Source organism: Panulirus ornatus, chromosome 58, assembly GCF_036320965.1.
Source record: "Panulirus ornatus isolate Po-2019 chromosome 58, ASM3632096v1, whole genome shotgun sequence".
Lineage (NCBI taxonomy): Eukaryota > Metazoa > Arthropoda > Malacostraca > Decapoda > Palinuridae > Panulirus > Panulirus ornatus.
In genome coordinates, this window is record NC_092281.1 from 20,049,212 (window position 1) to 20,074,718 (window position 25,507).

Below are 25,507 nucleotides of genomic sequence, written 5' to 3' on the forward strand. Positions count from 1 at the left end.
GTGTTGAATGGCAGACACAATGCATGATCGTTGTATCATCACAGTCTTTTATCAGCTTCCCAACATCACCAAAGTCATCAGCCACTTTTCCAGCCTTAATGTAGCTGCAGCCCTTCCCACGTCTGAAAGGATGCAGCACCAGTACCTGAGGACCAGCATACCGGCAGAAAAATCATATCACTCAGCGGGAGGATCATTTAACTGTAAGTGATCTAAGTAATGCACTAATTCAGCCCATTTTATAAAGGTGTTTGTCACAATACATCGATGACGTTGTTCGCGTTGGATGAGCTTGTTCTCTCACATTAGAACGGAGCAACTCCTAGGGTTCATCAAGGAGAACAGTCTCTCATAAGACAACTGCTTCCTACCTCAGACTAAATTCCTATAACCCTTCTTGCCATTTATGAAGTGGAGTTTCACCCCGAGAGGCATAACTTTGTGAGGACCTGCCTCACCTGACATCTAGGTCTGATGGCTCTCATCCAACAAGGGCCAACGTTGCTCACATGATTAACATAATTGCCGTCATAGCTTCTAAAACTGCTGCTGTTTTGGCATTCTTAGTCTCACAGCCAAGAGAATCGCACAGCTTAAAGCTTAAACTAAAGCTGGACCGAAGTGTGATAGCAGGGATTCGGGAGTCTGTTCTCATGGACGAATAAAACAACACTTACGCACTTGAGAGTTCAGTGGGTCTGGAGGCGCCTCACCGAAGTTACCTACAAGGATAGGATCCATCTCCCACGGTGTACGTAAACTACAAGATCACAGAACTTATCGATGTACATGGCGTTCTCTCATAAGATTCTTGATGCGAAAATCCCGTAATCTCTTCCTTACACAGTTCAAGAAAGGGACACGTTGACATTCTTGGTGCCACAATCACAAGGACATAAGGAAGAGACATGCAACCAACTCCTTCAACATCTGAAAGACATCGAAGTCACTTAGCAACAACATGGGCATCTCTGGAGAAGTATTTGTCCACTACATCGCCAGAGGAAAAAAAAAAACATAACTGCTCGAGCAAAGGTATAACAGCCGAGACAACAGAAGTGTCGTAAGAAAAAGGGGTGTTCAATCACCCAGCCTTCAAGGTAACAGGAGTATCTCGAGATAGGCAATCTGTCCAGCACAATGCCCGGTGCAGCAAGAGTATTTCGAGAGATCGGCTGGTCTAGTGCAACAGGAGAGGCATCTCAGGAGAGGCAGCTGACCCAGTAGAAAGTCTAAGGTAACGGTCGTATCTCACGAGAGAAGTTAGATCAGCCGCCTACGGTGTCCAGAACTCTCCACGATCCAGGCTTGACTGTCTCATTGTTATATTTGGATTTGATGTATGGTAACTAGAGTTCTATAGGAACAAATATTACTGGAAATGACTTCAAGACATGTGCAGTGGGAGGGGATGATGCAGGGTGTCGAGGTTGTTAATGGCAACAAGTTTTTTCTTATATCTTCCCTATTATTCTGTGGCTTCTTAAGGCACAGTTTCAGTCAGCACTTGAGATTTAACACTGTAGGCACAAAGTTTCATTTCTGGCTGCATGGCACTCCCGGGATAAGTGCTGCGCATGCACACGATGGCTAAAACAGGAATGAGAAATCTTGACGGGGGAAAAAATAACAAAAACAGAAACACAGAAGTCACCCAAGGGTGATAGTCATTCAATGGCAACTTTCAGGCACGTGCCTGGCCTAGTTACTAACCTTGGAGATCAGAGCCACACATACAAAAAACGTAAATGATAATCTACATCCACGAGCAAACTTGTCTGTTCGAAAACCTGCGCATGTGCGTCGTTGCGTCTGTTCACATTTGCCAATACTGTTCGTTGTTTCCGGACTGTTTGCAAGTTTGCTGCTATCAGAGACTCTTGGAAAAAGTTATATAAACTTTCATACGAAAGGGGTACCTAGTGACAGCAATAGGATCCCGTTCCTCTGTCAAGGAATAAAGTATTTAGAATTGGAATTGAATCTTTCATATGATGAATTTTAGTACCTTGGGAAAACAGGGAAGTCCAAAAGGAATACTGGGAGAACGTCTGTTCACTTCCTCTTATACTTCTTGAAATATAAACAACATAGCAGAGTTTCAAGGTAGGGTTTAGAGGGATCGAATGTTAAAAGCCATTTCCTGATGTTCGTAACTGGAATCAAGTATCCGTAACTACTCATCGAGGCAGATATCAATAAGATGAAATGCTTATTAGAGGATCTACATCATTTCAGGATCGGTCAGCAGAAACGAAAGAGGATCGCTTTGCGCTGCTGACGTCGTCAAAGGAACATCTGATACTGTAAGGCAAGTCATAAACGGAGAGGTGGCCCTAAAGTAAACGTATTCATGACGGATCCACTGTGCATTACACCAAAGCGAGGACACCTAAGAGCTAGACAAGTATGATATCAGTCAAAATACACAACTGAATATAAGTCTTCAAAGTTTTACTCAAAAAAAAAAATCTCGTAACTTACTCCGGTGTGGTTCAACCTCACTCCACTACAGTCAACTCATCTAAACATTCCAGTGTTGATTGCCTTATCCATGTGTAACAGTAAAGAAACGTTGCTCTACCACACAAGGCCCAAGACCCTCGGACATCACTATCATATCGACTGTTAACTCGCCAGCCTCACCGTACCGTGCAGTGGGTTTTTACAGTGGAGCCACGATGACCGCAGATGTCTTGGTGGAGATGCAGCCAAATGGTGCACGTAATGGTCGATGAGAGTGAACACAGAAGTCTTGAGCGAAGGGTGTGAGAGATCGACAAGAAACGGTCATCACCTCTCTATCGATTGTCGTGTATCATTCTGTCTACTAAGTTCGGCATCGCAGTGATTTCCCTAGCTTAAGTCTCGCTTTTCAAATGTCGTGGGCTTTTTTTCAGACTGGCTGCCAATAGGGATGGGAATGACAGGCAAGCTACATAAAGTTTTATGTGTTTTCTCTCCTTTTTTTCCCCCCCTGAGAAGAGTCAAATGTTCTGAGTCACCTGCTTGATAATGTACACCCTGACGAAGGGTGTGTGAGGTGGCGTACGGCGGCACATTCCTGCCATATAGAGGTGGCGTCAGGCTCCCGGCACGACCACCGCGCCCAACCACAAAAGCCTCACCGCCTTCCCACCCCTCAACACCACAGCCACCACAAACGCCTCACCGCCTTCCCACCCCTCAACACCACACCCACCACTCACGCACGCCTCACCACCTTAACCCCCTCATCACACTCACCACACACGCCTCACCACCTCTCTTATCACCGTACACATAGAAAGCAGCATTTCCACCACTACTTATCAAGCGACTACATACACAGCAGTGTGCAGAGAAGTCCATATGACAATCGCGGTTCTGAGTTATGGTGTAACTTGCATTTACCTTGTCTTCAGCTTCACCGGTAACCAACATACTGTGTGTGTAGGTACCAGCGACATCACCTGCTGGTAGTTTAACTTCCCCAGCACTCGCCTTGAATCTGTTTATCGAACCAACCCCATTTGCGAGGATGAATAACTGGGATTAGCTGTGAGCTGGGTGCCCAAAGCAGATCTCGAATGCTGACTACCACTTCGGGAATATCAGACTGCACACCTTGCTAAGCACCGCAATCCGTCCGACGCACCTGTGTGGTAAAAAGCAATTTCTACCACATTGATATCATGCTCGAAAGTGCAAAATATTATGATAATCGAAGATGAATAATGAGGTGGCGAATGTATTCTCCCATAACTGCGCAATGTGTGCTGCAGTTCGGTGGGGCAGGAGCTGGATTGGGTGCTGCAGAAGGGTGCCTAGTGTGGTTAAGAAATACCTTCAGTAGATGTTGTGGACACATGATACCATGAGGGACACTTTGGTGTCGAAAGGAACTATAGTGACGAGTAGGGCAACACCTATTATAGCAAGAGGTCATCAGGTCAGCTAATGTGACCAATGGGGGAGTTGCGCTGTGAATCAGGGTGACGCCTGGTGTGCACACCCACCTCTGATGTACTACATGAGAGAGCAGATCCGTCGAGGGTTGGGTTGACATCATACTGTAGCGAGAGGTTCGTACACCGACTGCGACGCGCTCATCATGACCCTGCATGACACCGACCAAAGAGAGAGAGAGAGAGAGAGAGAGAGAGAGAGAGAGAGAGAGAGAGAGAGAGAGATTCATGTCACTCGGTGTGCACGATGTTTACATTCACAGCACCAGCGAATCTCTTCCATTTGATTTGGGGGAGAGAGAGAGAGAGAGAGAGAGAGAGAGAGAGAGAGAGAGAGAGAGAGAGAGAGAGAGAGAGAGAGAGAGAGAGAGAGAGAGAGAGAAAGGATATTCTTATGAGTTACCTAAACCCCTCTCCATATGAAATCAGAACTCGTTTTTGAGGGATGTCACGGTACTTTTCTGTGAACTCTTTGAACATATGGTCGACTCACTGTCATGGTGGATGCCATTACTCATGTATATCTTTTTTTTGTCGTCTGCGCAGCTCTTATCTGCCGCCCACTCACGGTTCGCTTATGAGTCAGTCAGGCTCACAGTTTCACATCCATATTGAGACTGACGTGGGAACGCCCCGTTGACTCAAGCCTATTGATGCTTCTTTAGGATTATACCACCGAGATGATGTTCTTGTGGTGTGATCTTTGAACGTGGCTGGCTGGCAACCAGGTGGTGGCCCTAGCCATTACCGTGTCACGCAGGCCCCCTATATAGACATGGAGGTTCCATGTATTGACCTGCAAGTCCTTAGGAGTGATACAAGCACCTGCTATCCTTTCTTGGTATATCATCTTGCGTCCTAAACTCGTCGGGTGTTGATATGTCGAGATATATATATATATATATATATATATATATATATATATATATATATATATATATATATATATATATCATCAGTGATGGAGATTGTTGCATGGGCGTCTTGGATGGCGGTGAGGCAGCCTAGGATGACGTCATAGTCGCCACCAAACTGAACTGCTTCTCTCACGGTAGGATGCCCCCCCCCCCCCACCCCCCACCCCCCCTCTCATCCCCTCACCATGGCGTCATGTACTCACGCCAGGATGATGTGCTCCCTCCCCTACCCTCCCTCCCTAACCCTTACACCCCCCTTACCCACCATTATGACGACATGCAGTCACGGCAGGATGCTCCCGTGCACGTCATGCGCTTACGTAAATGCTATTCAAAGCCGTGGCGGCCAACGGGGGTGAAGAAATAGCTGAGTTTTACTTTTTACTATTTGACCCGAGGAGGGCTGTTGCTGTCGATGGGGCTTGGATCTCTATATGCGGCGAGATAACGGGATAAATGTGGCAGATGACACACACACACACACACATACAAACACAAGATGGGACCCCAAGAGTGTAAACCTCTCGGCCACTATGGCAAATCAGGTAATTGTAGACAAACGTGTACGTATATACGCACACACCGACCCACATACATTGAGAGATGACATTCTGAATATGGAGTACACGGGAGTGGATGAGAAATGACAGACAATAGGAGACCTAATGGTCTAGAGTCGGATAAGGCAGATGGCACTTCCCAACCCACCTCTCCCTCCGGCTCAACTGCAGGCATAGAAGAATGGTGAGAAACAAATTGCTTGCTATGCAATACAGGGGAAAAATACGTCTGTGGAAATCTTACAGGAGAACTTGGACTGGAAAAAGTTTCCTATCAGTTTGGCTACGTCTCAGCAACTAGATTCCAGAAAAGAAAGACATTATTAGTGATAAACAAGATCATCTTTTTCTTAATTTCAGTTTTGATAACAGATACAAGTGAAGAATTTGTCTAGTCTCAATTTAAGAGCGTGTATGGTCTTTGCATTAACTTTATCGAGAGCATACCATACAGAAGGTTAAAGTTATATTACAGTGGAGAAAGGTGAAGAGATGTGGCCCCGCGAGGATAGGACTCCCTCCCTGTGCCATTCGAGTACGTAATTTTAGATAAGTAATTATCAACACACACGCACAAGAACATACACATATACATGAATACACACTTGCAAACTTAATCACACGTACTTAAACATGCATATATAGGCTGGCAGAAATACAGATGTATGTACAACATAGGAGCACACACACACACACACACACATACATAAATACACACACACACACACACCCACAACTCACACAAAAGCGTACAACAAAACACACACTCGGACGCACACACGCATACACTTACAAATCCACTTAGGCGCACGCGCACTCACACACGTAGCACGTAACTCACACTATAGGAACGCAACCACACACACACACACACACACACACACGCATACATATATATATATATATGTATACTAAAACGCGTGGGGTAGTTCTCTGGGACGACATCTTGGAGAGGTTAGCTGCATCCTTGTCAGAATGCTCAGTCCAATGAACAACTTTAAAGCATTAGCAAGGCAACGATGGGAAGGCCCTATACTCGTGGGTGCCCGGACCTTACTTACACAAGAGTCAAATCGCTGCTGGAGTGAGTTCCAAACTGGGAGGATAAGATGTGTATTGGATGTTCTTTGTAGGTCCGTTGTGCCGTCGTGAGCGGGGGAGGAGGGAAATATATAGGTATGGGACGATGGAATGTAGGATCTTGGATGTTTCCAACAAGCCGTAAAGCCCAGGTCTAGAGCAAGTTGCTTATGTTTCTTTTAAAGGCCAGAGAGAGAGAGAGAGAGAGAGAGAGAGAGAGAGAGAGAGAGAGAGAGAGAGAGCTGGAGTTTCAAAGAGACACGGACCACACAGATCCAAGGTCTAAGCGAGGTGGTCTGGCCTTTACGCTAAGGAAGAAAAAAAAAGAAAAAAGACTCCCCCCTCATAAGCAGCAGAAGAAAAGAATAGAAAACCAAAGGCTCTCTTTCTGCCCTCCACTCCCTCCGGCACACGATATCAGGAAAAATGGTAATAAAAAATACCTTGCAGGAGTAACTAGCCCGAAAGAAATTTTTATAGGAGAAAGAGGGGTTACTAGAGAGATGTAAAGCCAAATAGATAAAACATGTTTGAGTGGATGACATAGAGCGACGCAAGATGATATACCTCAAGTTGTGAGGAAACAGGTTGATAATGATATATGGTTTGGAAGGACAGTGTAATGAGATATAGAGGAAATAGTTTTTAACAAAAGTAAAATGATACAGGGAATTCTAAGATCAAATTGTCCAATAGAATGGTCCAATGTCCCGCCTTGCTACTGAGTAAGGCCAGGTGAGGTGCAGACGTCCAGCGAATAGGACCCCACAAAGTTGTGGAGTCGGTAACCAATGGCTGAGGATCGCTAGGGGGACCCGGCTTAGGTTGCATGGCACTGATTTCTCCAAAGTACATAATGCTCTTAGCTACAGGGCTTGGAAGTTGGTCAGCTGCAGGTTGTAGGGACGTGGCACATGCTCTGCAGAAGCGCATAATGTCTCCTTCCATCTGAGGGGGGGAAGATGCAGCATGAGTTATGTGTCGACTCTCTGCGTCCTGACTAAACAAATGGGGGATGGATGACTTAATGTATGTTGCGAGACCATCTCTGTCTCCAGACACGGAGGCAAGTGGTCTTCATGTGCAAACAAGGAAGCCAGTGGACTCCGTGTCCTGACACGGAGAACTATTTCAGATATACTGTAGATTATATACCCAGGTCTGTAGATTATATACCCAGGTATGTCAAGCGGACTTCGCTTCTCCAAGCACAACCTGAGGCAAGATGATGTCTACATTGTACAAGGTATCATGGCAAGTGAGGTTGTTTATACATAGGCTGTACGTACTTCCTTCCGTCCATTCTTTGCGTGTGTTGCTGGTTGTCGTTGATGTCCGGCTTTCCTACGGCTTTTTGGTGATAGGGGTCGCCAGTTGTTTCCGGCGCGCCATTGGTGTTGGTGGCCGAGGAGGAGCATCCTTGTGCCGATAGGGATTCGTATGTTTAGGGTGACCGATATCAAGCTTATCATTTTGGTTTTTAAGTCGTTGAAACGTCTGTGTGAACCGGTCTGTGGGATTGGTCACAGGCGTGTGCTGAGAGTGAGTATCTGGGGCTTGTGTGGACCGTGGTGCAGGGTTGTTTTAGAAAGTATTTCTAGTCACCCACTCCAGCCCCCTCTCAGTCGCCTTCTACGACACGCAGGAAATGCGTGGGCAGTATTCCCTCCCCCCCTCCCCCCGTATCCTTAGGAATGAATAAATAAATAAGTATATATATATATATATATATATATATATATATATATATATATATATATATATATATATACACACACACGCACACACAATGCACGATTCAGTATCACATCTTTTAATCTTAATTATAATCATCACGTTGATACCTCGGCTTATTTAGATGCATTAGAAATCGAGGTGCAGTAATCTTTTTTTTCTACCCTTCTTAAGTTGTGAATGTAAAGAATGTGCAACATTCCCAAGAGAGCCTGGCGCTGGTGGCTGGATGATCTTGACATTGAAACCAGCGGGAGTGACGTCACTGGGCAAACTAGTTCCAGCGGCATATAAAGGCCAGCCACTGCTCTCGGCGAGTAGGCAGACGCTCCACAGACATCGTACGGCTACGTTCGTCTTCCACACGTTAAGAGCCTCTTTAACTTCAACACTTTTTTTTTCTAAGCTCTCACAGTTTAAAGAGGCACAACCGCTTGATCTTTTTAACTTAAAGCGTCCAGGGATTGTCCTGAAAGTTGCCGTGAGGGCAGGCAACAGTGTGGGGTGTGAAGCGTCGCTAGAAAGTTGAGTGTCGTTTTTGAGTGTTGAAAGTCCGTCGCTGGTCAGCATGGCCGACAGAGTGGCCCAGGCCGCCGTCCTCTTTGCCCTCGTCGCCACCTCCCTCGCCGCTTTGGCTATTGGTCCAGCCATAGTGAAGCCAGGTAAGCCTACCTGATAATTACGATATATCATATATTTCTTCTCATATAGTGCCCATGTCTGAGTAAACATATCCAATATTGTCACTTTAACGTAGTGTTTCCCTAAGTCGAGCTGTGATGGAAGAGTGTCTTACTCCGAGGTTTAATAATTGATCGTTAGGATGTTCATTGAAGGGACGAGCGCCGAGTCGTTTACGATCACAACATTCTTATATATATATATATATATATATATATATATATATATATATATATATATATATATATATATATATATATATATATATATATATCAGCTTTATAACCTAATGTCGTTTGGTGACCAACGCGAAGATATATTCCGCATATAGTCACCTGTTTATTCTGTTTATGTGTGGATAACTTGCGTGTTTGTCTACTTACGGTGTAAGATTAAGTATTGTGTTTGATAGTAAATCTGTTTGTATGGGAGTTTTGTTTATGTGCGCGTTATGTAGTGATTTGTATGCTTTATATAATGCGTCTTGTATGTGCAAAAACTATCTACGTTACGTGTGGACGTTGTCAAGCTCACCTCCGTCGCTAACTGTGCGTCACAGACCAGAGCACCGCAACAGACAACAGTCTCTCTGGCCAAACCACTATCACGGACCCCAGATCCCAGAGGCCATAGCACCACCAGGGACCTCACCCTCCCACAGGCCAGAGCACCGTCACAGACAACAGACTCTCTAGCCAGAGCACCACCACGGACCTCAGGCCCCCATAGGCCATAGCACCGCCATGGACCTCAGCCTCCACGGGGCAGAGCACCGTCACAGACACACAACCTTTCTGCTGGTGAAATAAGCCTCGCAGAAGCGCGGTGATGAACGTGTGGGCTGGACAGACTTGTGAGGCAACACGCATGCCACTTTGTCCAACAATAAATCTTGATAGTCTCACGTTGAACGAACATAATGATAAGTCTTAGTGGGTCCTGAATCTTCAAAGACATCGTTATAATTTTTCTTTATAATCACAAAATTCTCGTGTATTACGAAGTGTGTGATGCAGAGGTGTCGTGAGGACTAATTTATAAGTTTGGATAATACATATCACGGGTCGAGAAAAAGTTATATTGATACAGTGAAAGACGTTAATGATGCATTGCCCCTCGTTCGTGATGTCATGCGCAGTTTCAGGCACGGTGCCATGAGGAGAATTAAACTCTTGTGTGAATGAAGAGTGACCACAAATTCTTTGATGCGCTGATTACAAACTTACTGTATACTTTTCTTATACGTTATTTTCAGTGCGTAAATCAATTAAGATGGCTTTAAGTGATTTTTTCTTCTTTTAAAGTACGAGGTAGGCATTTAACGTTACCGTTCTGTGGGAGGTAATGAGATGGTGCTGTAACCAGCACTTTGGAGTTGTTAACTTGTTATGTCAGGACCTTATTTTAGGACTACGCGCAGAAGGGAGATACGGGATTTATATTCCGTGAAATGGTCCTCGATAATGATACAGTCTCTCACAAGGTGGCTTTTTACTGGCAGTGTAACCAGATGCAGGCGGAGCACGGTAACACCTAATAGGGTCAAGTCAATTGGGAGGTGAGTTTGAATGGAGAAAAACTGGAGGAAGTGAAGTGTTTTAGATATCTGGGAGTGGATCTGGCAGCGGATGGAAACATGGAAGCGGAAGTGGATCATAGGGTGGGGGAGGGGGCGAAAATTCTGGGAGCCTTGAAGAATGTGTGGAAGTCGAGAACATTATCTCGGAAAGCAAAAATGGGTATGTTTGAAGGAATAGTGGTTCCAACAATGTTGTATGGTTGCGAGGCGTGGACTATGGATAGAGTTGTGCGCAGGAGGATGGATGTGCTGGAAATGAGATGTTTGAGGACAATGTGTGGTGTGAGGTGGTTTGATCGAGTAAGTAACGTAAGGGTAAGAGAGATGTGTGTAAATAAAAAGAGCGTGGTTGAGAGAGCAGAAGAGGGTGTTTTGAAATGGTTTGGTCACATGGAGAGAATGAGTGAGGAAAGATTGACCAAGAGGATATATGTGTCGGAGGTGGGGGGAACGAGGAGAAGAGGGAGACCAAATTGGAGGTGGAAAGATGGAGTGAAAAAGATTTTGTGTGATCGGGGCCTGAACATGCAGGAGGGTGAAAGGAGGGCAAGGAATAGAGTGAATTGGAGCGATGTGGTATAACGGGGTTGATGTGCTGTCAGTGGATTGAATCAAGGCATGTGAAGCGTCTGGGGTAAACCATGGAAAGCTGTGTAGGTATGTATATTTGCGTGTGTGGACGTATGTATATACATGTGTATGGGGGTGGGTTGGGCCATTTCTTTCGTCTGTTTCCTTGCGCTACCTCGCAAACGCGGGAGACAGCGACAAAGCAAAAAAAAAAAAAAAAAAAAATTCTGTTACAATCTTAAACATAAGTAATCTTTCCAAAAATATTCTCTATTTTACTTTGGTGTGTGATTAAGTATACTTGAGGTAAATTACACTAATTTCTTTCCTCTTTCTCTTTAAAACCATTGTTGAGAGATTAACTACCTCTAGGATGGGATCGTATGCCACCACTTTTTACTGAACTTCAAAAGAATACTTAAGCAACGCGAACCAGCATTGAAAATTCATGAATGTAATCTGCATACTATTTTCTCTTATCGAAATACTGGACTTTAGTTAGAGCTGCTGGAACAATGAACTGTGTATGGGCTGTTAGTGGCAGGTCGACTGCAGACCCATGGGCAAAAGTTCCTCATCAGGTGACTGGTTGCTCGTTTTTTGGGTCATACACACACACAGTGGATCGTACCTGTTTTTCCGACCGACCACTCCACACACACACACACACACACACACACACACACACACACACACACACACGTCAGTGTATAGCTTGCATGTTTTCAGTGAAAGCTACCGTGGTGTGTTGATCGACCCCTTCTTGACAACCATGGCCAGCACAACTGGGTATTATTATGAGTCACTTGGGACGGGAGAGTCCTCAGTGCTGAAAGTCTATGGTATTTACTGAATGATTTGACGAAGCCCCGGCTGCTGTGTGGCTCACTTCCCCCCTCATAACATGTCAGAAAGTTAATTCCAGTGAGGGAAGTCTTGCACTCATCATCATAGCCTGATAATTTTACAGAGCTGCAAAGATGCCGCTCTTTTGTGTCATTCAAAAATCGTACAGAGATATAAGTAATATGGAATTACATGTAAAGGATTCAGTCACTTACCTGAATAATACGAAGAAATAAGTATGATGAAATTGCATGTAGAAGATTCAATTCCTTACCTGAATGATACAAAGGGATGAGTATTATACAGTTTTATGTAAAAGATCCAATCACTTGCCTAAATGAGAACGAAGAAATAATTATGATAAAGGTATATGTAGAAGATCCAGTCACTTACCTAAATAAGCTTGCCTTTATATTTACGGACACTTAGGTATTTCTGAAGTTTGAATCTCGACATGCATTTCTTCTCCCTCTTTAAATGATTAACCAAAAAGATTCTTGATCTAACATATAGCTTTCTACGGAAAGAAAAATGTAAGTTGTGCAGCACAGAGCTACGTTAGAACGTAACTCCTCTGGCTGAGCTGCCAAGGTAGACATTCTTGAGAAAGCTTAAGCGAGTGTCATGACTTCATCCGTACCAAATAAGGTGGTAGCAAGGTGACGCGCGCCGCCTTATATGTCCACGGCCTCTGGACGTGGTACAGTGCTCACTGTACACTGCACTGCCTCCCACATGCACACCATACCGTGGCTGCCATGATGGGAAGTCGACGTGAAATAGAAAGTCTCAGAATTATGTGACATGATATTCTCAGGAGGTCGAGAAGAGCAAGTGGACAGTGGTGGTCGTGGCAGATGATGGTGTGTGGCGACCCACGAAGGTGGTCAGTTTGACACCCATGTTGTTTACCTTGGACGGTGGGCGCGGGCTTAAATGCTTTAACCCATGATAGTGGGACTGACCACCATATTCTGCAGTTTACCTTTAGTCTACCCTCATCCTTGCATACCTCCTGCGGTGGGCGAGGAGGCATACGCTGATAAGTCCTGTCAGTTATGCAAGAGATGGCCTGCCGCAGGGGACCTGGCATGCTGATGACCAGTGGTATAAGAAGTGTATGTGAAGTAGGAATACATGACTCTCTCTCTCTCTCTCTCTCTCTCTCTCTCTCTCTACATATTCGCCATTTCCCTCGTCTGCGAGGTAGCATCGTAGCGTCAAAATCAAAGGACTGAGCCTCAAGAGGGAAAAATCCTCACTTGACCCCCTTCTCTGTACCCTCTTTTGGAAAAGTAAAAACTGGAGTGCAATAGTGCAACACCTGGTTATAATAACCTGGTCTTTGACCTGACCTCCTGAGGTTCATATGAAGAAATTCTGCCTCATACTTCAGGGTCAAGACCACAGCTCGTGGCGCCGTGATTGAGGCGTAATAAGAACTGGATGACATCGGCGTGGACTCACCTGCGGAACCCCATTGTATCTATGATACAAAAAAAGAACTCATTACAGAAGCATTGGTCAACTGTGATAGGTTATAAGTGACAGCAATAGCATTGGTAATGACGGAATTAGATGCCTTCGTTGTGGCATCTGATGGAAACAATAGCAAAGTTGCTGTAGTACTACATCTACCAGGAGAGGCAGCAGTAGAGGCGGGCCCTTTAGCCGTAACGTTTGGGAGGAAGCAGTAGTAGTAGTTGTAGTAGTAGTAGTAGTAGTAGTAGTGGTAGTAGTAGTAGTGGTAGTAATAGTGGTGGTGGTAGTTGTAGTAGTACTAGTAGTAGTAGTAGTAGTAGTAGTAGTGGTAGTAATAATGATGGTGGTAGTAGCAGTAGTAGTGATGGTGGTGGTGGTGGTAGTAGTAGTAGTATTAGTGGTGGTGGTAGTAGTAGTAGTAGTTTTAGTAGTAGTAGTAGTAGTAGTAGTAATGGTAGTAGTAGTAGTATTTAGTTGGAATTCTTTCCACAAGCCATAGCAGAAGCAAGGGTCGCTATCGTAGATGTGAAGACACTAACTAACAGCAGGACAAGTAGTAGTCTTCCCGTAGCGTACGTAGCGCTATGACTCCCATCCATCCAGGGAATGAAGGTTCACTACAAGATAGGTGGGTGGGAGGCTTGTAGACAGCCTCACATCTCACCACAACCAGCAGCACCGCCACGTCTTTCACCACATGCAGCCAAAATGAAAATGGTGTCATGCCGGGTGACGTTATTATACTCAAGGCTACCCGCTGTGGGCAGGAATGCAGTCACATTACAGTGGCAGAACAGATGCGGGGAGACACACGATTTCTAAATGTGAGGACTTTTTAGTTGCAACTTGTGGGTCATTAAAACTTTAATGTGTCAATTTTTTCCCCCCATAATTTTGGAAAGGTTATCCCTTGGGGGGGACATGGAGGGAGGGGAGAATGCTGCCCATGAGTTTCCTCCTTGTTGTAGAAGGTGACTAAGAGGGGCGGGAGCGGGTGGTCGCAATTCGCCCCCTCATGTATTGTTTAGAAAAAGAAGTGACCATTTTCTTCTTGTCATCTGTTCCTGACGCTACCTCGCTCATGTGATAAGCTGGCCAGTGACCTCACTCACTCGTGTCAGTTAAGGTTAGAATTATATTTTTCACGGTAAGACAATCTTGCATTGAACTTAAGATCGTTCGGGAAAATTCATATGGTAAAATATTGAACTAAACGAAACACATGAATGGAACGTGTGTGTGTGTGTGTGTGTGTGTGTGTGTGTGTTATAATAGGTGACGAGTTAACAAACCAATGTTACAGTCAAATCGGTAGTTGTAGCACTGGACAATTGCCTTCGAAATAGTTTCTGCCTCTCAGCCTCTTTGTCATTAGATTACTCTTATAATTTTTTCCTTCCACGTCCAACAGGTAGAATTTCTATGGATTTAAAACATTTAAGACCCGTGATATTAACTCCCGTTATCTCCCCTTGACCGTAAACCGTTGATTGCCTGAGTCCCCCGTTGGCTTTTTCCCGTCGATCCTGTCATTAATTAGCTGTTTGATTATTGCATAGATTTCAGCTTGTTTCTCTCTGCAGAGTTCACTGAGGAAGTATGCTCCTGGTGAGCTGTGTTACTCTATACCATCATGTCGTTCTTTTGTTTGACTTTGGCGTGGTAAGAGGTCGCTTGGCATCGCTAATTGGCGAGTGTTCAGTGTCTCCACAACTGTGTTGATTAGTGCCGTTGTGATGGACGAGGCCGCTGGCAGTGTGAAGGTGGTCGAGGAGCTGTGGCGGTGGGGCACGTGCAAGTGGTGGTATTGATTTGGTGTCATGGGCACCTGTAATCCGAGCGTGGCGTCATGACTGTGGTATTACGAGGCAGTTGTGGAGAATGTGGTGTCGCTCGCGCGCGCGCGCACACACACACACACACACACACACACACACACACACGGAGCAAAGGACTCCAAAGGTAGTTTAAGTTCTGTGGCACAAACTTAGTGGTGCAGGCACGGTGGCACAAGTGATGGGCTCTTAAGAGCGCTTGATAGCTCATGTGGTGGTGGTGGCACACTCACTCGTGGTGGTATGGAGGGGGGGTGCCTCCCTCCACACACACACACACACACACACACACACACACACACACACACACACCTGACCGGGTTAGAGCAACGACGTACCAGGAAAAGTTGGCTGGCATGAGAAGGTCAGGCGGGGAGAGAGAGAGAGAGAGAGAGAGAGAGAGAGAGAGAGAGAGAGAGAGAGAGAGAGAGAGAGAGAGAGAGGATCGAATGGGCATCGAACTTTCAATGTTAACGTAAAGGTCGGATTCACAGTGAGTGTTTTGAGCGTGCGACTCGGTGGCGCCAACACGGGAGTGAGAAGGCCGCCTGTGTGTGTGTGTGTGTGTGTGTGTGTGTGTGTGTGTGTGTGTGTGTGTGTGTGTGTGTGGCAACGCTGGTTAATGGAAGCCCGCAACCTGACTAAGCTTAAATCTTACCTCATAATCGTCCTTCGTCGAGGGTTTCGTTGCGGTCGTTTTGTCTGTTATTTAAGTGGTTGTTTTACGAAATGCCAACCCTCGCTGCTGCTTTCAAGGGGCTGAGCATGGCTGGATGAAAACCTCATGTGATACTACCTCTCTAGCAGTATCGTTTTCTTCAACACTGTGGGTATCTTTGTGTGTGTGTGTGTGTGTGTATAGTGTAGTGAGAATATGTATGGTCTTACGATTCTCCTGAACACCTGAGGGAAGTGCTCAAGGTTATTCGATTGATGGGTTGTACCTTGAAGGCGAGGGCCTCAAAGTGACTCCGGCAGTTGGTAGGGCTAAAGCGCAAATCACCAGCCAGACCAATCGGTATGCTGACCACACTGAACTTTGATCCTGCGCTGAGAAGATAATGACTGTTAGTGACATCGACTTCGCCCCCCCCCTCTTTGTTGTTGTTATTGTTGTTGTTGTTGTTGTTGTTGTGTGTAAAACCAACATCAGAGCAGTATTTCTCCCTCTCTTCACAAATCAAACGTTTCTATGATAGGATTCGTTTAGATCAATTAAAGATGTAACAGTCACTCACTATGCAGACGACAACCTTCACGACCCCGTCAGAAGACATCGGTCATCAGTACCACACCTCCAGCTGTGAATGTTTACCTCGATACAAATTGTTGAGTAACTCCTTCGCAACGAGAACGGGAACCCCATCCTTGACTGCTCTTCTGAAAAAAGTAGCTTCCAATAAGGGGAAAAAAAAAAGTTCTTTAAAACTGAGCGGTTATCACTATGACGCCGACGGAGTATCCAGAATTTTTTTGGGGGAAATTTCATTCGAGATAAGATTGTAAATAACTGAAAGGTTTATCATTTACAATAACTACGGGTTTTAAACCTTTTTTTTTTTTCGGCGTAGTTGTTCATGTCTGACGTTTAAGTTTGGTACCTTATATGTGAATATCATTATACTTAAAGGAAAGTGGTTAACTTCACGCATTTAAGTTTTCAAGAAACATATGATAGAAAAAAAAATCCTTTTATGAATATTTACTGGCAAAAGTTAGCTCATAGAAATATAGACCTTTTTTTTTTCCTCGTCGCTGGCTAGAAATACGTAAACATTACTGAGTTACAGCGAAGCTCAGAATGGCTACACGTAGCAAGTGGTGTGCCACGGGGATATATCTGTCTTTAATACCTAGTAATGGCACGGTAATTGGCTATGTTGCAATATATCAAAGTTCGCAGACCTGTTTGAAGTAAATAAACAAAAGCTATGCATTTATAACTGCGGGCTGACTCGAACAAACAGGTAGATGGGGCTAATGGGTTCAAATGTTTGAGTTCTGATATCGATAAAGGCAAAGTTATAAACTTCAGCAATTATGATACAGACTGTATGTACGCTTTCTGCTGAGCTTCATCACGTAATTAGGAAACAGATGTAACAATCTCTAATGACCTATAACAAAGTGAGCAGCGTGGAGAAGCAATGATTTTTTTTTTTTTAAGCCTTCATAGACAGATTATTCGAAGAAACGAATCCTCACTCTTTGCAGTTCACTGGTGCGTCGGTCCCCACCTTGAAAATTGATTGCCCCACTTGAGGAAATAATGAAAAAAAAAAAAAGATAGAGAAAAGCGAAGGGGAAGTAAGGTGATTCCGAGAGTCGGGAAGAAATCTTATGAAATCCCTCTGGATGACCTTAAGTCACTCAGCGTAGCAAAGTGAAACTTACGTGTTAGATTCGATACAGGTGTTCTTGAATTATCAGAGGCCTCGAGAATCATGATCGAAGCAGCAATATAAGAACAGTTCAGTGTATGTGTGTGTGTGTATGTGTGTTCTCCAGTAACAATGTATGCCAACCTATGGTCAAGAAGTGTTTCGTTTCGACTGAAGCAGTTTTACTTTCATAAAATTGTCTATATATGGAATGACTAACTAATAGGTGTAGTGCAAAGCATCAAGTTAAGTAAGGTTGACGATAGTACAGTCTGCTGATCCTATATTTGCACTTTCGTAGTTGAAGAAGTATAGAGGTATTTCTCGCATCATCTTTTCGACCTCTGGCACACCAAGCAGCTCTGTAACTCTTCAAAATTTCAACTACCACAACATAAGCATCGGAAGGACTTGGCAGTCTGCTGTTGTTAGCCTTATAGTTCTCCCTGTACTAAGAGAAGATATATAAAGAAAATATGATGTCTTAGCCAGTTAGCAGACATTGTCCTACTGAAAGGTGAGGAGGTTTACCGCTGACTCCTGGGGTTCACTAACCTGAAACCTGCTCGTCTTACAAGTTGGAGCGACACTTGACGGAGACAGTGCGCGTGCGTTAGCTGAGAACACCATGACCCAGCCAGCAGGAACAGCGCCAGGAATGGCTCCCTCCCTGGCTGGTGACCATGATAGAACACATATATTTGTTTGCTCAGTATCATGCGTATAAGGTAATGAATCAATTGATGCTCATAATCCTCCATCTCTACCATTATATTTCCAAGTTCCCAACACCCACACCCAAGACTTCGCTGTTAACTGCCCCTGCTGCTTCTAGTAGGTCCAGTTCTTGGGAGCAAGACTTACGATCATAGGAAATAAATATATCAACCTCTTTATCAACTTCCTTTACCATAACCTTGTTACCCGAACGGCAGAGACCACTGCAAGGAGTGCGCCACAGGAAACAGAGGACTGGGAAATGACTGAGAGGGGAAAATGACAGCCTTGGTAAGAAGGGTATTTGCCAGAAGCCGCTGGTTCCTTATGATAAGATCACCGACGTTTTGCAGTGCGAGACTGGAGCACAAGGGCTTCCGTGTGCCAAAGAAGATGGACACGTGTAAGGAAAAAAGAAAGTAGAGGAAAAAATCCTCAAAGATAAGATTTATGAAATGCGCGGGAGGACAAGCTACAATATTTCTAGAGCGCGTAGGAGCAGGGTGTCGCAAGGGTGACTCAAGGAAGGTGAAGAGGGTTTTTGTAAAGAGGAAAACACTAAAGACTTTTATGACAAGGAAGAATGATGAGAATGTGACGTGCAAACACATCTCCGACATTAAATGGGGTGTGTAAAGACCAGCGTTGCTCCATGACCAAGATACACAACATTATTTCTTGCAGAACAGGAACGAAAGTGAATCTCATCCCCGCTAGATAATGTGCCATGACAGCTGTAAGAGTGAGTGTGTATGGCAGTATCTGTCCCACTGTCCCTCACCCACAATCCTCCCGTCTGTTCTCCGTTCACAAGCCTTCCATTCGTTCATGTGGCTTCTGGTGACTAGCTACCCAAGTGTCCTCTGTTTCAACATCCTCTATTTTCCAGGGGTGCACCTATTCTCTGTTTATCCGTCACCCATCTGTCCTTCGTTTAGCTATCGCCCAACCTATCCTCTATTCTCCAACCACGCTTCTGTCCATTTTCTAGCCACCCTAGTGTCCTTAGGAGATCGTACATCCCCCACCTATCCACTATCCCTTAGTCACCTCCCCTTTCCCTTCATGGACTTGATATCGTCCTATCCTCCGCGTGCTTATCACTCGCTTGATCTCCTTCCACCACATACCCACCACGTCCTCTGTGCCACCAGCCAACCACCTTGTCCCCCATCGACTCTCTACCTACCTGTCTTCCAGTCACTTGGTACACGATTATTCTTCCTGCGCCGACCCTTCACTTGTCTTTCGTCCTTGAAGCTCCCATCCTCCCTTCTCCACCCTCTCACTAGTCAGTAGTAAAATAAAGCCCAATTTTACCGTTGCCAGCAAGTGTGTAGCTTTTGTTTTGCTCCTGAGTAGACTCCTCGCGCCAGGGGTAGTGAGGTTACACTTGGTTCTGTGGCGGAAATCGCCAACCAGTCACACTGACCACCCCTACCACACCTGGTGGTGTGGCGGGAGGTATACCAATCCTCCCACCGACCACCTCTACCACACCTGGTTGCGTGACTGATCTCAATGCATCTCTGACGCTTGCTGCTGTAATATCTCTGTTGCACACCTACCCACTGTTGCAATGTTGCAACTGTTTACCCGTTCCCTGTTTTGGTGGTGCAGGTGTTTACCTGTTAAGCTTTGTGGTGGATTGACTGCATCTCGTCTCAGTCGTCAGGCTGCTTGTCTCTGCTGTGATTATACAAGTGCGTGTGGAAATTCACCTTAGGCGAAGTTGTATCATCAGTTGACGAAAAGGAGAAGTGCAGTTTCGTCCAGGAACTTCTCCTACTCCAAAGGGGTCCATCATATCCCTGCATCTGACTTGAACTTAGCTTTGGAGGTCAAGGAACCCCCATAAAAGTGTCTAGTATGATTAATACTTATATCTATGTGTCTATCTCTTCTTTTTACTCATATGCATTCTTTAAGTCTGATAAGAACTAATATCATTTTTTCTTGAGAGAGGGTCATTGTTGAGAGAATTTTTGTTTTTTCTAATGGGAATATGTGGGACGGGCGTGGGTGGTGAGGTAGAGAACTGGTGCCAAGGGTGAGGATGTGTCCCCGTGGGTCAAGGACGTGACCCACACACACACAGTAGTGTCATGACACTGTTCTCTGCCTCCAGCCACGTTTGGGGCTACCGGTAGGAAACTGCGAGGTGCTGCTGCTGCTGCCTCTGTCATCTGGAGCTGACTGACACCTCCTGAGCTGCGCTCCGTACTCCTAGTCGGGCAGTACCAAATGCACTACTGTCTTACCACCCATGTAGCTGGATATAAGATAAAATGAAACATTGATAATGAAGGGAAGACGAACAAATGCAAGTGCAGATTTGTTTTCCTGGGTAACCTTTACTCTGTTCCCTTACGACAGACGAAGGATTAACCTTAGGTCGAGTGTTTGTGAGGGTCAGAGTGGCGTGTCAGCTGTTGCCACATTTCCGCGCCAAGGGTGACGTCACAATCCTCGACCCACAAAAATGGTGAACCACTAATCTCTGCAATTATTATGTTAAACCAGTTTACAGAAAGTGCTCAGCGAGCCAAGGAATAAGGCGATAACACATGAATGGAGCGGCTCACGACTGACTGGAGATTAGTCATTGTTGAGGTCAATACAGGCAATGACGAGGGGAACTATAGTAGACTCGTAAAGGATTTGATCGTCATCCACTCTCTCTCTCTCTCTCTCTCTCTCTCTCTCTCTCTCTCTCTCTCTCTCTCTCTCTCTCTCTCTCTCTCTCTCTCTCTCTCTCTCTTATTGGGCTTTATAAGATTAGATCCCCTACCTGTGGGATTTAGGGGAAGGGAGTTTAGGTAGGGCTGATGATGGAGTGGTGGATGGTGATGGTTTAGAGTGCAAGCAGAGTGATGATGGTGAAGGCTGAGTGGTAAACGGAGAGAAACCATAACTGTGTAGCAGAATAGGTAAGAAAAAAAGAAAAAAGAAATGGTACTACAGTAGTGGTAAGATGATGGTGGTAGAGGCAGGATGGTGCGACACTGGTGGTGGAGGAAGCAGGATGGTGCGACAGTAGTGGTGGTGTAAGCAGGATAGTGCGACAGTGGTGGTAGAAGAGGCAAGATGGTGCAACAATGGTGGTGAAGGAGGTAGGATCGTACGACAGCGTTGGTGAAGGAGGCTGGATGGTGCGACAATGGTGGTGGAGGAGGTAGAATGGTGCGACAGTGGCGATATAGGAGGCAGGAGGGAGCGACAGTGGTGGTAGAGGAAGCAGGATGATGCAACAGTGGTGGTAGAGGAAGCAGGATGATGCGACAGTGGTGGTAGAGGAGGCAGGATGGTGCGACAGTAGTGGCAATAGAGGAGGCAGGATGGTGCGACAGTGGCTATGGAGGAGGCAGGATGATGCGACTTGTGGTGGAAGAGGCAGGATGATGCGACTTGTGGTGGAAGAGGCAGGATGATGCGACAGTGGTGGTAGAGGAAGCAGGATGATGCGACTTGTGGTGGAAGAGGCAGGATGATGCGACTTGTGGTGGAAGAGGCAGGATGATGCGACTTGTGGTGGAAGAGGCAGGATGATGCGACAGTGGTGGTAGAGGAAGCAGGATGATGCGACTTGTGGTGGAAGAGGCAGGATGATGCGACTTGTGGTGGAAGAGGCAGGATGATGCGACTTGTGGTGGAAGAGGCAGGATGATGCGATAGGGGCGAATGAGGAGGCAGGATGATGCGACAGTGGTGGTAGAGGAAGCAGGATGATGCGACTTGTGGTGGAAGAGGCAGGATGATGCGACTTGTGGTGGAAGAGGCAGGATGATGCGATAGGGGCGAATGAGGAGGCAGGATGATGCGACAGTGGTGGTAGAGGAAGCAGGATGATGCGACAGTGGTGGTAGAGGAAGCAGGATGATGCGACAGTGGTGGTAGAGGAAGCAGGATGATGCGACAGTGGTGGTAGAGGAAGCAGGATGATGCGACAGTGGTGGTAGAGGAAGCAGGATGATGCGATAGGGGCGAATGAGGAGGCAGGATGATGCGACAGTGGTGGTAGAGGAAGCAGGATGATGCGACAGTGGTGGTAGAGGAAGCAGGATGATGCGACAGTGGTGGTAGAGGAAGCAGGATGATGCGACAGTGGTGGTAGAGGAAGCAGGATGATGCGACTTGTGGTGGAAGAGGCAGGATGATGCGACAGTGGTGGTAGAGGAAGCAGGATGATGCGACTTGTGGTGGAAGAGGCAGGATGATGCGATAGGGGCGAATGAGGAGGCAGGATGATGCGACTTGTGGTGGAAGAGGCAGGATGATGCGACTTGTGGTGGAAGAGGCAGGATGATGCGACAGTGGTGGTAGAGGAAGCAGGATGATGCGACTTGTGGTGGAAGAGGCAGGATGATGCGACAGTGGTGGTAGAGGAAGCAGGATGATGCGACTTGTGGTGGAAGAGGCAGGATGATGCGACAGTGGTGGTAGAGGAAGCAGGATGATGCGATAGGGGCGAATGAGGAGGCAGGATGATGCGACAGTGGTGGTAGAGGAAGCAGGATGATGCGACAGTGGTGGTAGAGGAAGCAGGATGATGCGACAGTGGTGGTAGAGGAAGCAGGATGATGCGACTTGTGGTGGAAGAGGCAGGATGATGCGACAGTGGTGGTAGAGGAAGCAGGATGATGCGACTTGTGGTGGAAGAGGCAGGATGATGCGATAGGGGCGAATGAGGAGGCAGGATGATGCGATAGGGGCGAATGAGGAGGCAGGATGATGCGATAGGGGCGAATGAGGAGGCAGGATGATGCGATAGGGGCGAATGAGGAGGCAGGATGATGCGATAGGGGCGAATGAGGAGGCAGGATGATGCGATAGGGGCGAATGAGGAGGCAGGATGATGCGATAGGGGCGAATGAGGAGGCAGGATGATGCGATAGGGGCGAATGAGGAGGCAGGATGATGCGATAGGGGCGAATGAGGAGGCAGGATGATGCGACAGTGGTGGTAGAGGAAGCAGGATGATGCGACTTGTGGTGGAAGAGGCAGGATGATGCGACAGTGGTGGTAGAGGAAGCAGGATGATGCGACAGTGGTGGTAGAGGAAGCAGGATGATGCGACTTGTGGTGGAAGAGGCAGGATGATGCGACTTGTGGTGGAAGAGGCAGGATGATGCGACAGTGGTGGTAGAGGAAGCAGGATGATGCGACAGTGGTGGTAGAGGAAGCAGGATGATGCGACAGTGGTGGTAGAGGAAGCAGGATGATGCGACAGTGGTGGTAGAGGAAGCAGGATGATGCGACTTGTGGTGGAAGAGGCAGGATGATGCGATAGGGGCGAATGAGGAGGCAGGATGATGCGACAGTGGTGGTAGAGGAAGCAGGATGATGCGACAGTGGTGGTAGAGGAAGCAGGATGATGCGACAGTGGTGGTAGAGGAAGCAGGATGATGCGATAGGGGCGAATGAGGAGGCAGGATGATGCGATAGGGGCGAATGAGGAGGCAGGATGATGCGATAGGGGCGAATGAGGAGGCAGGATGATGCGACTTGTGGTGGAAGAGGCAGGATGATGCGACTTGTGGTGGAAGAGGCAGGATGATGCGACAGTGGTGGTAGAGGAGGCAGGATGGTGCGACAGTAGTGGTGGTGTAAGCAGGATAGTGCGACAGTGGCTATAGAGGAGGCAGGATGGTGCGACACTGGTGGTGGAGGAAGCAGGATGGTGCGACACTGGTGGTGGAGGAAGCAGGATGGTGCGACAGTAGTGGTGGTGTAAGCAGGATAGTGCGACAGTGGCTATAGAGGAGGCAGGATGATGCGATAGGGGCGAATGAGGAGGCAGGATGATGCGACTTGTGGTGGAAGAGGCAGGATGATGCGATAGGGGCGAATGAGGAGGCAGGATGATGCGACAGTGGTGGTAGAGGAAGCAGGATGATGCGACAGTGGTGGTAGAGGAAGCAGGATGATGCAACAGTGGTGGTAGAGGAAGCAGGATGATGCGACAGTGGTGGTAGAGGAAGCAGGATGATGCAACAGTGGTGGTAGAGGAAGCAGGATGATGCAACAGTGGTGGTAGAGGAAGCAGGATGATGCGACAGTGGTGGTAGAGGAGGCAGGATGGTGCGACACTGGTGGTGGAGGAAGCAGGATGGTGCGACAGTAGTGGTGGTGTAAGCAGGATAGTGCGACAGTGGCTATAGAGGAGGCAGGATGGTGCGACACTGGTGGTGGAGGAAGCAGGATGGTGCGACAGTAGTGGTGGTGTAAGCAGGATAGTGCGACAGTGGCTATAGAGGAGGCAGGATGGTGCGACAGTAGTGGTGGTGTAAGCAGGATAGTGCGACAGTGGCTATAGAGGAGGCAGGATGGTGCGACACTGGTGGTGGAGGAAGCAGGATGGTGCGACAGTAGTGGTGGTGTAAGCAGGATAGTGCGACAGTGGCTATAGAGGAGGCAGGATGGTGCGACACTGGTGGTGGAGGAAGCAGGATGGTGCGACAGTAGTGGTGGTGTAAGCAGGATAGTGCGACAGTGGTGGTAGAGGAAGCAGGATGATGCGATAGGGGCGAATGAGGAGGCAGGATGATGCGATAGGGGCGAATGAGGAGGCAGGATGATGCGATAGGGGCGAATGAGGAGGCAGGATGATGCGACAGTGGTGGTAGAGGAAGCAGGATGATGCGATAGGGGCGAATGTGTCTTACTTTAAAAAGAAAAGCATTTGTTAGCTTTAAGATCGTACTATGAAAGTACGTAGACTAGAATGTACGAGTATAATAACTACAATGATACATTTGTTAAGTCGGATAGATAAGGTGTATGTATGCTGACACCTGCGATCATTGTTATGGCTTTGATAATGAGAGGCGCAAGCTGATTGTGTGACTCAGCTGCGCCTTCCTGGCGAGCCAGGAGTGATGCTGACCATTAACCAAGCTCTATCTTTCTCTCTTATCTCCCTACAGAGTACCCAGACATGTGTTGGATACCAAAGGAAAATCGGCCCTTCCCAGACGGTGGCCAGTGGCTGGAACCCAACTGCTTGAGAGCCACTTGCATCTCCTATAAGTCGAACCTCTACGTTGAATATGCCTCGTGAGTAGACGACATTCCCTCAGCCTTTATTCATTTTCATCCTCCATAATTCTCGACTGTACTCAGGACTTTCTTTCGTCGTATCCACCGTCGACAGCAGAACTGCCTTTGTAGTGTCCAGA

The 25,507-nt window shown here is 46.6% G+C and overlaps 1 protein-coding gene across 1 annotated transcript in view; it reads left to right on the forward strand.

Moving 5' to 3' along the window:
• The first annotated feature begins 8,541 nt into the window (after positions 1-8,541).
• Positions 8,542-25,507, forward strand: part of LOC139766632 (U-scoloptoxin(16)-Ssd1a-like) — a 25,369-nt gene continuing 8,403 nt past the window's right edge. The window contains exons 1-2 of the mRNA XM_071695507.1: positions 8,542-8,900; positions 25,256-25,385. Of these exons, the coding sequence (XP_071551608.1) occupies positions 8,807-8,900; positions 25,256-25,385 (224 nt within the window). The 5' untranslated portion in view covers positions 8,542-8,806. The remainder of the gene's footprint in view (positions 8,901-25,255; positions 25,386-25,507) is intronic.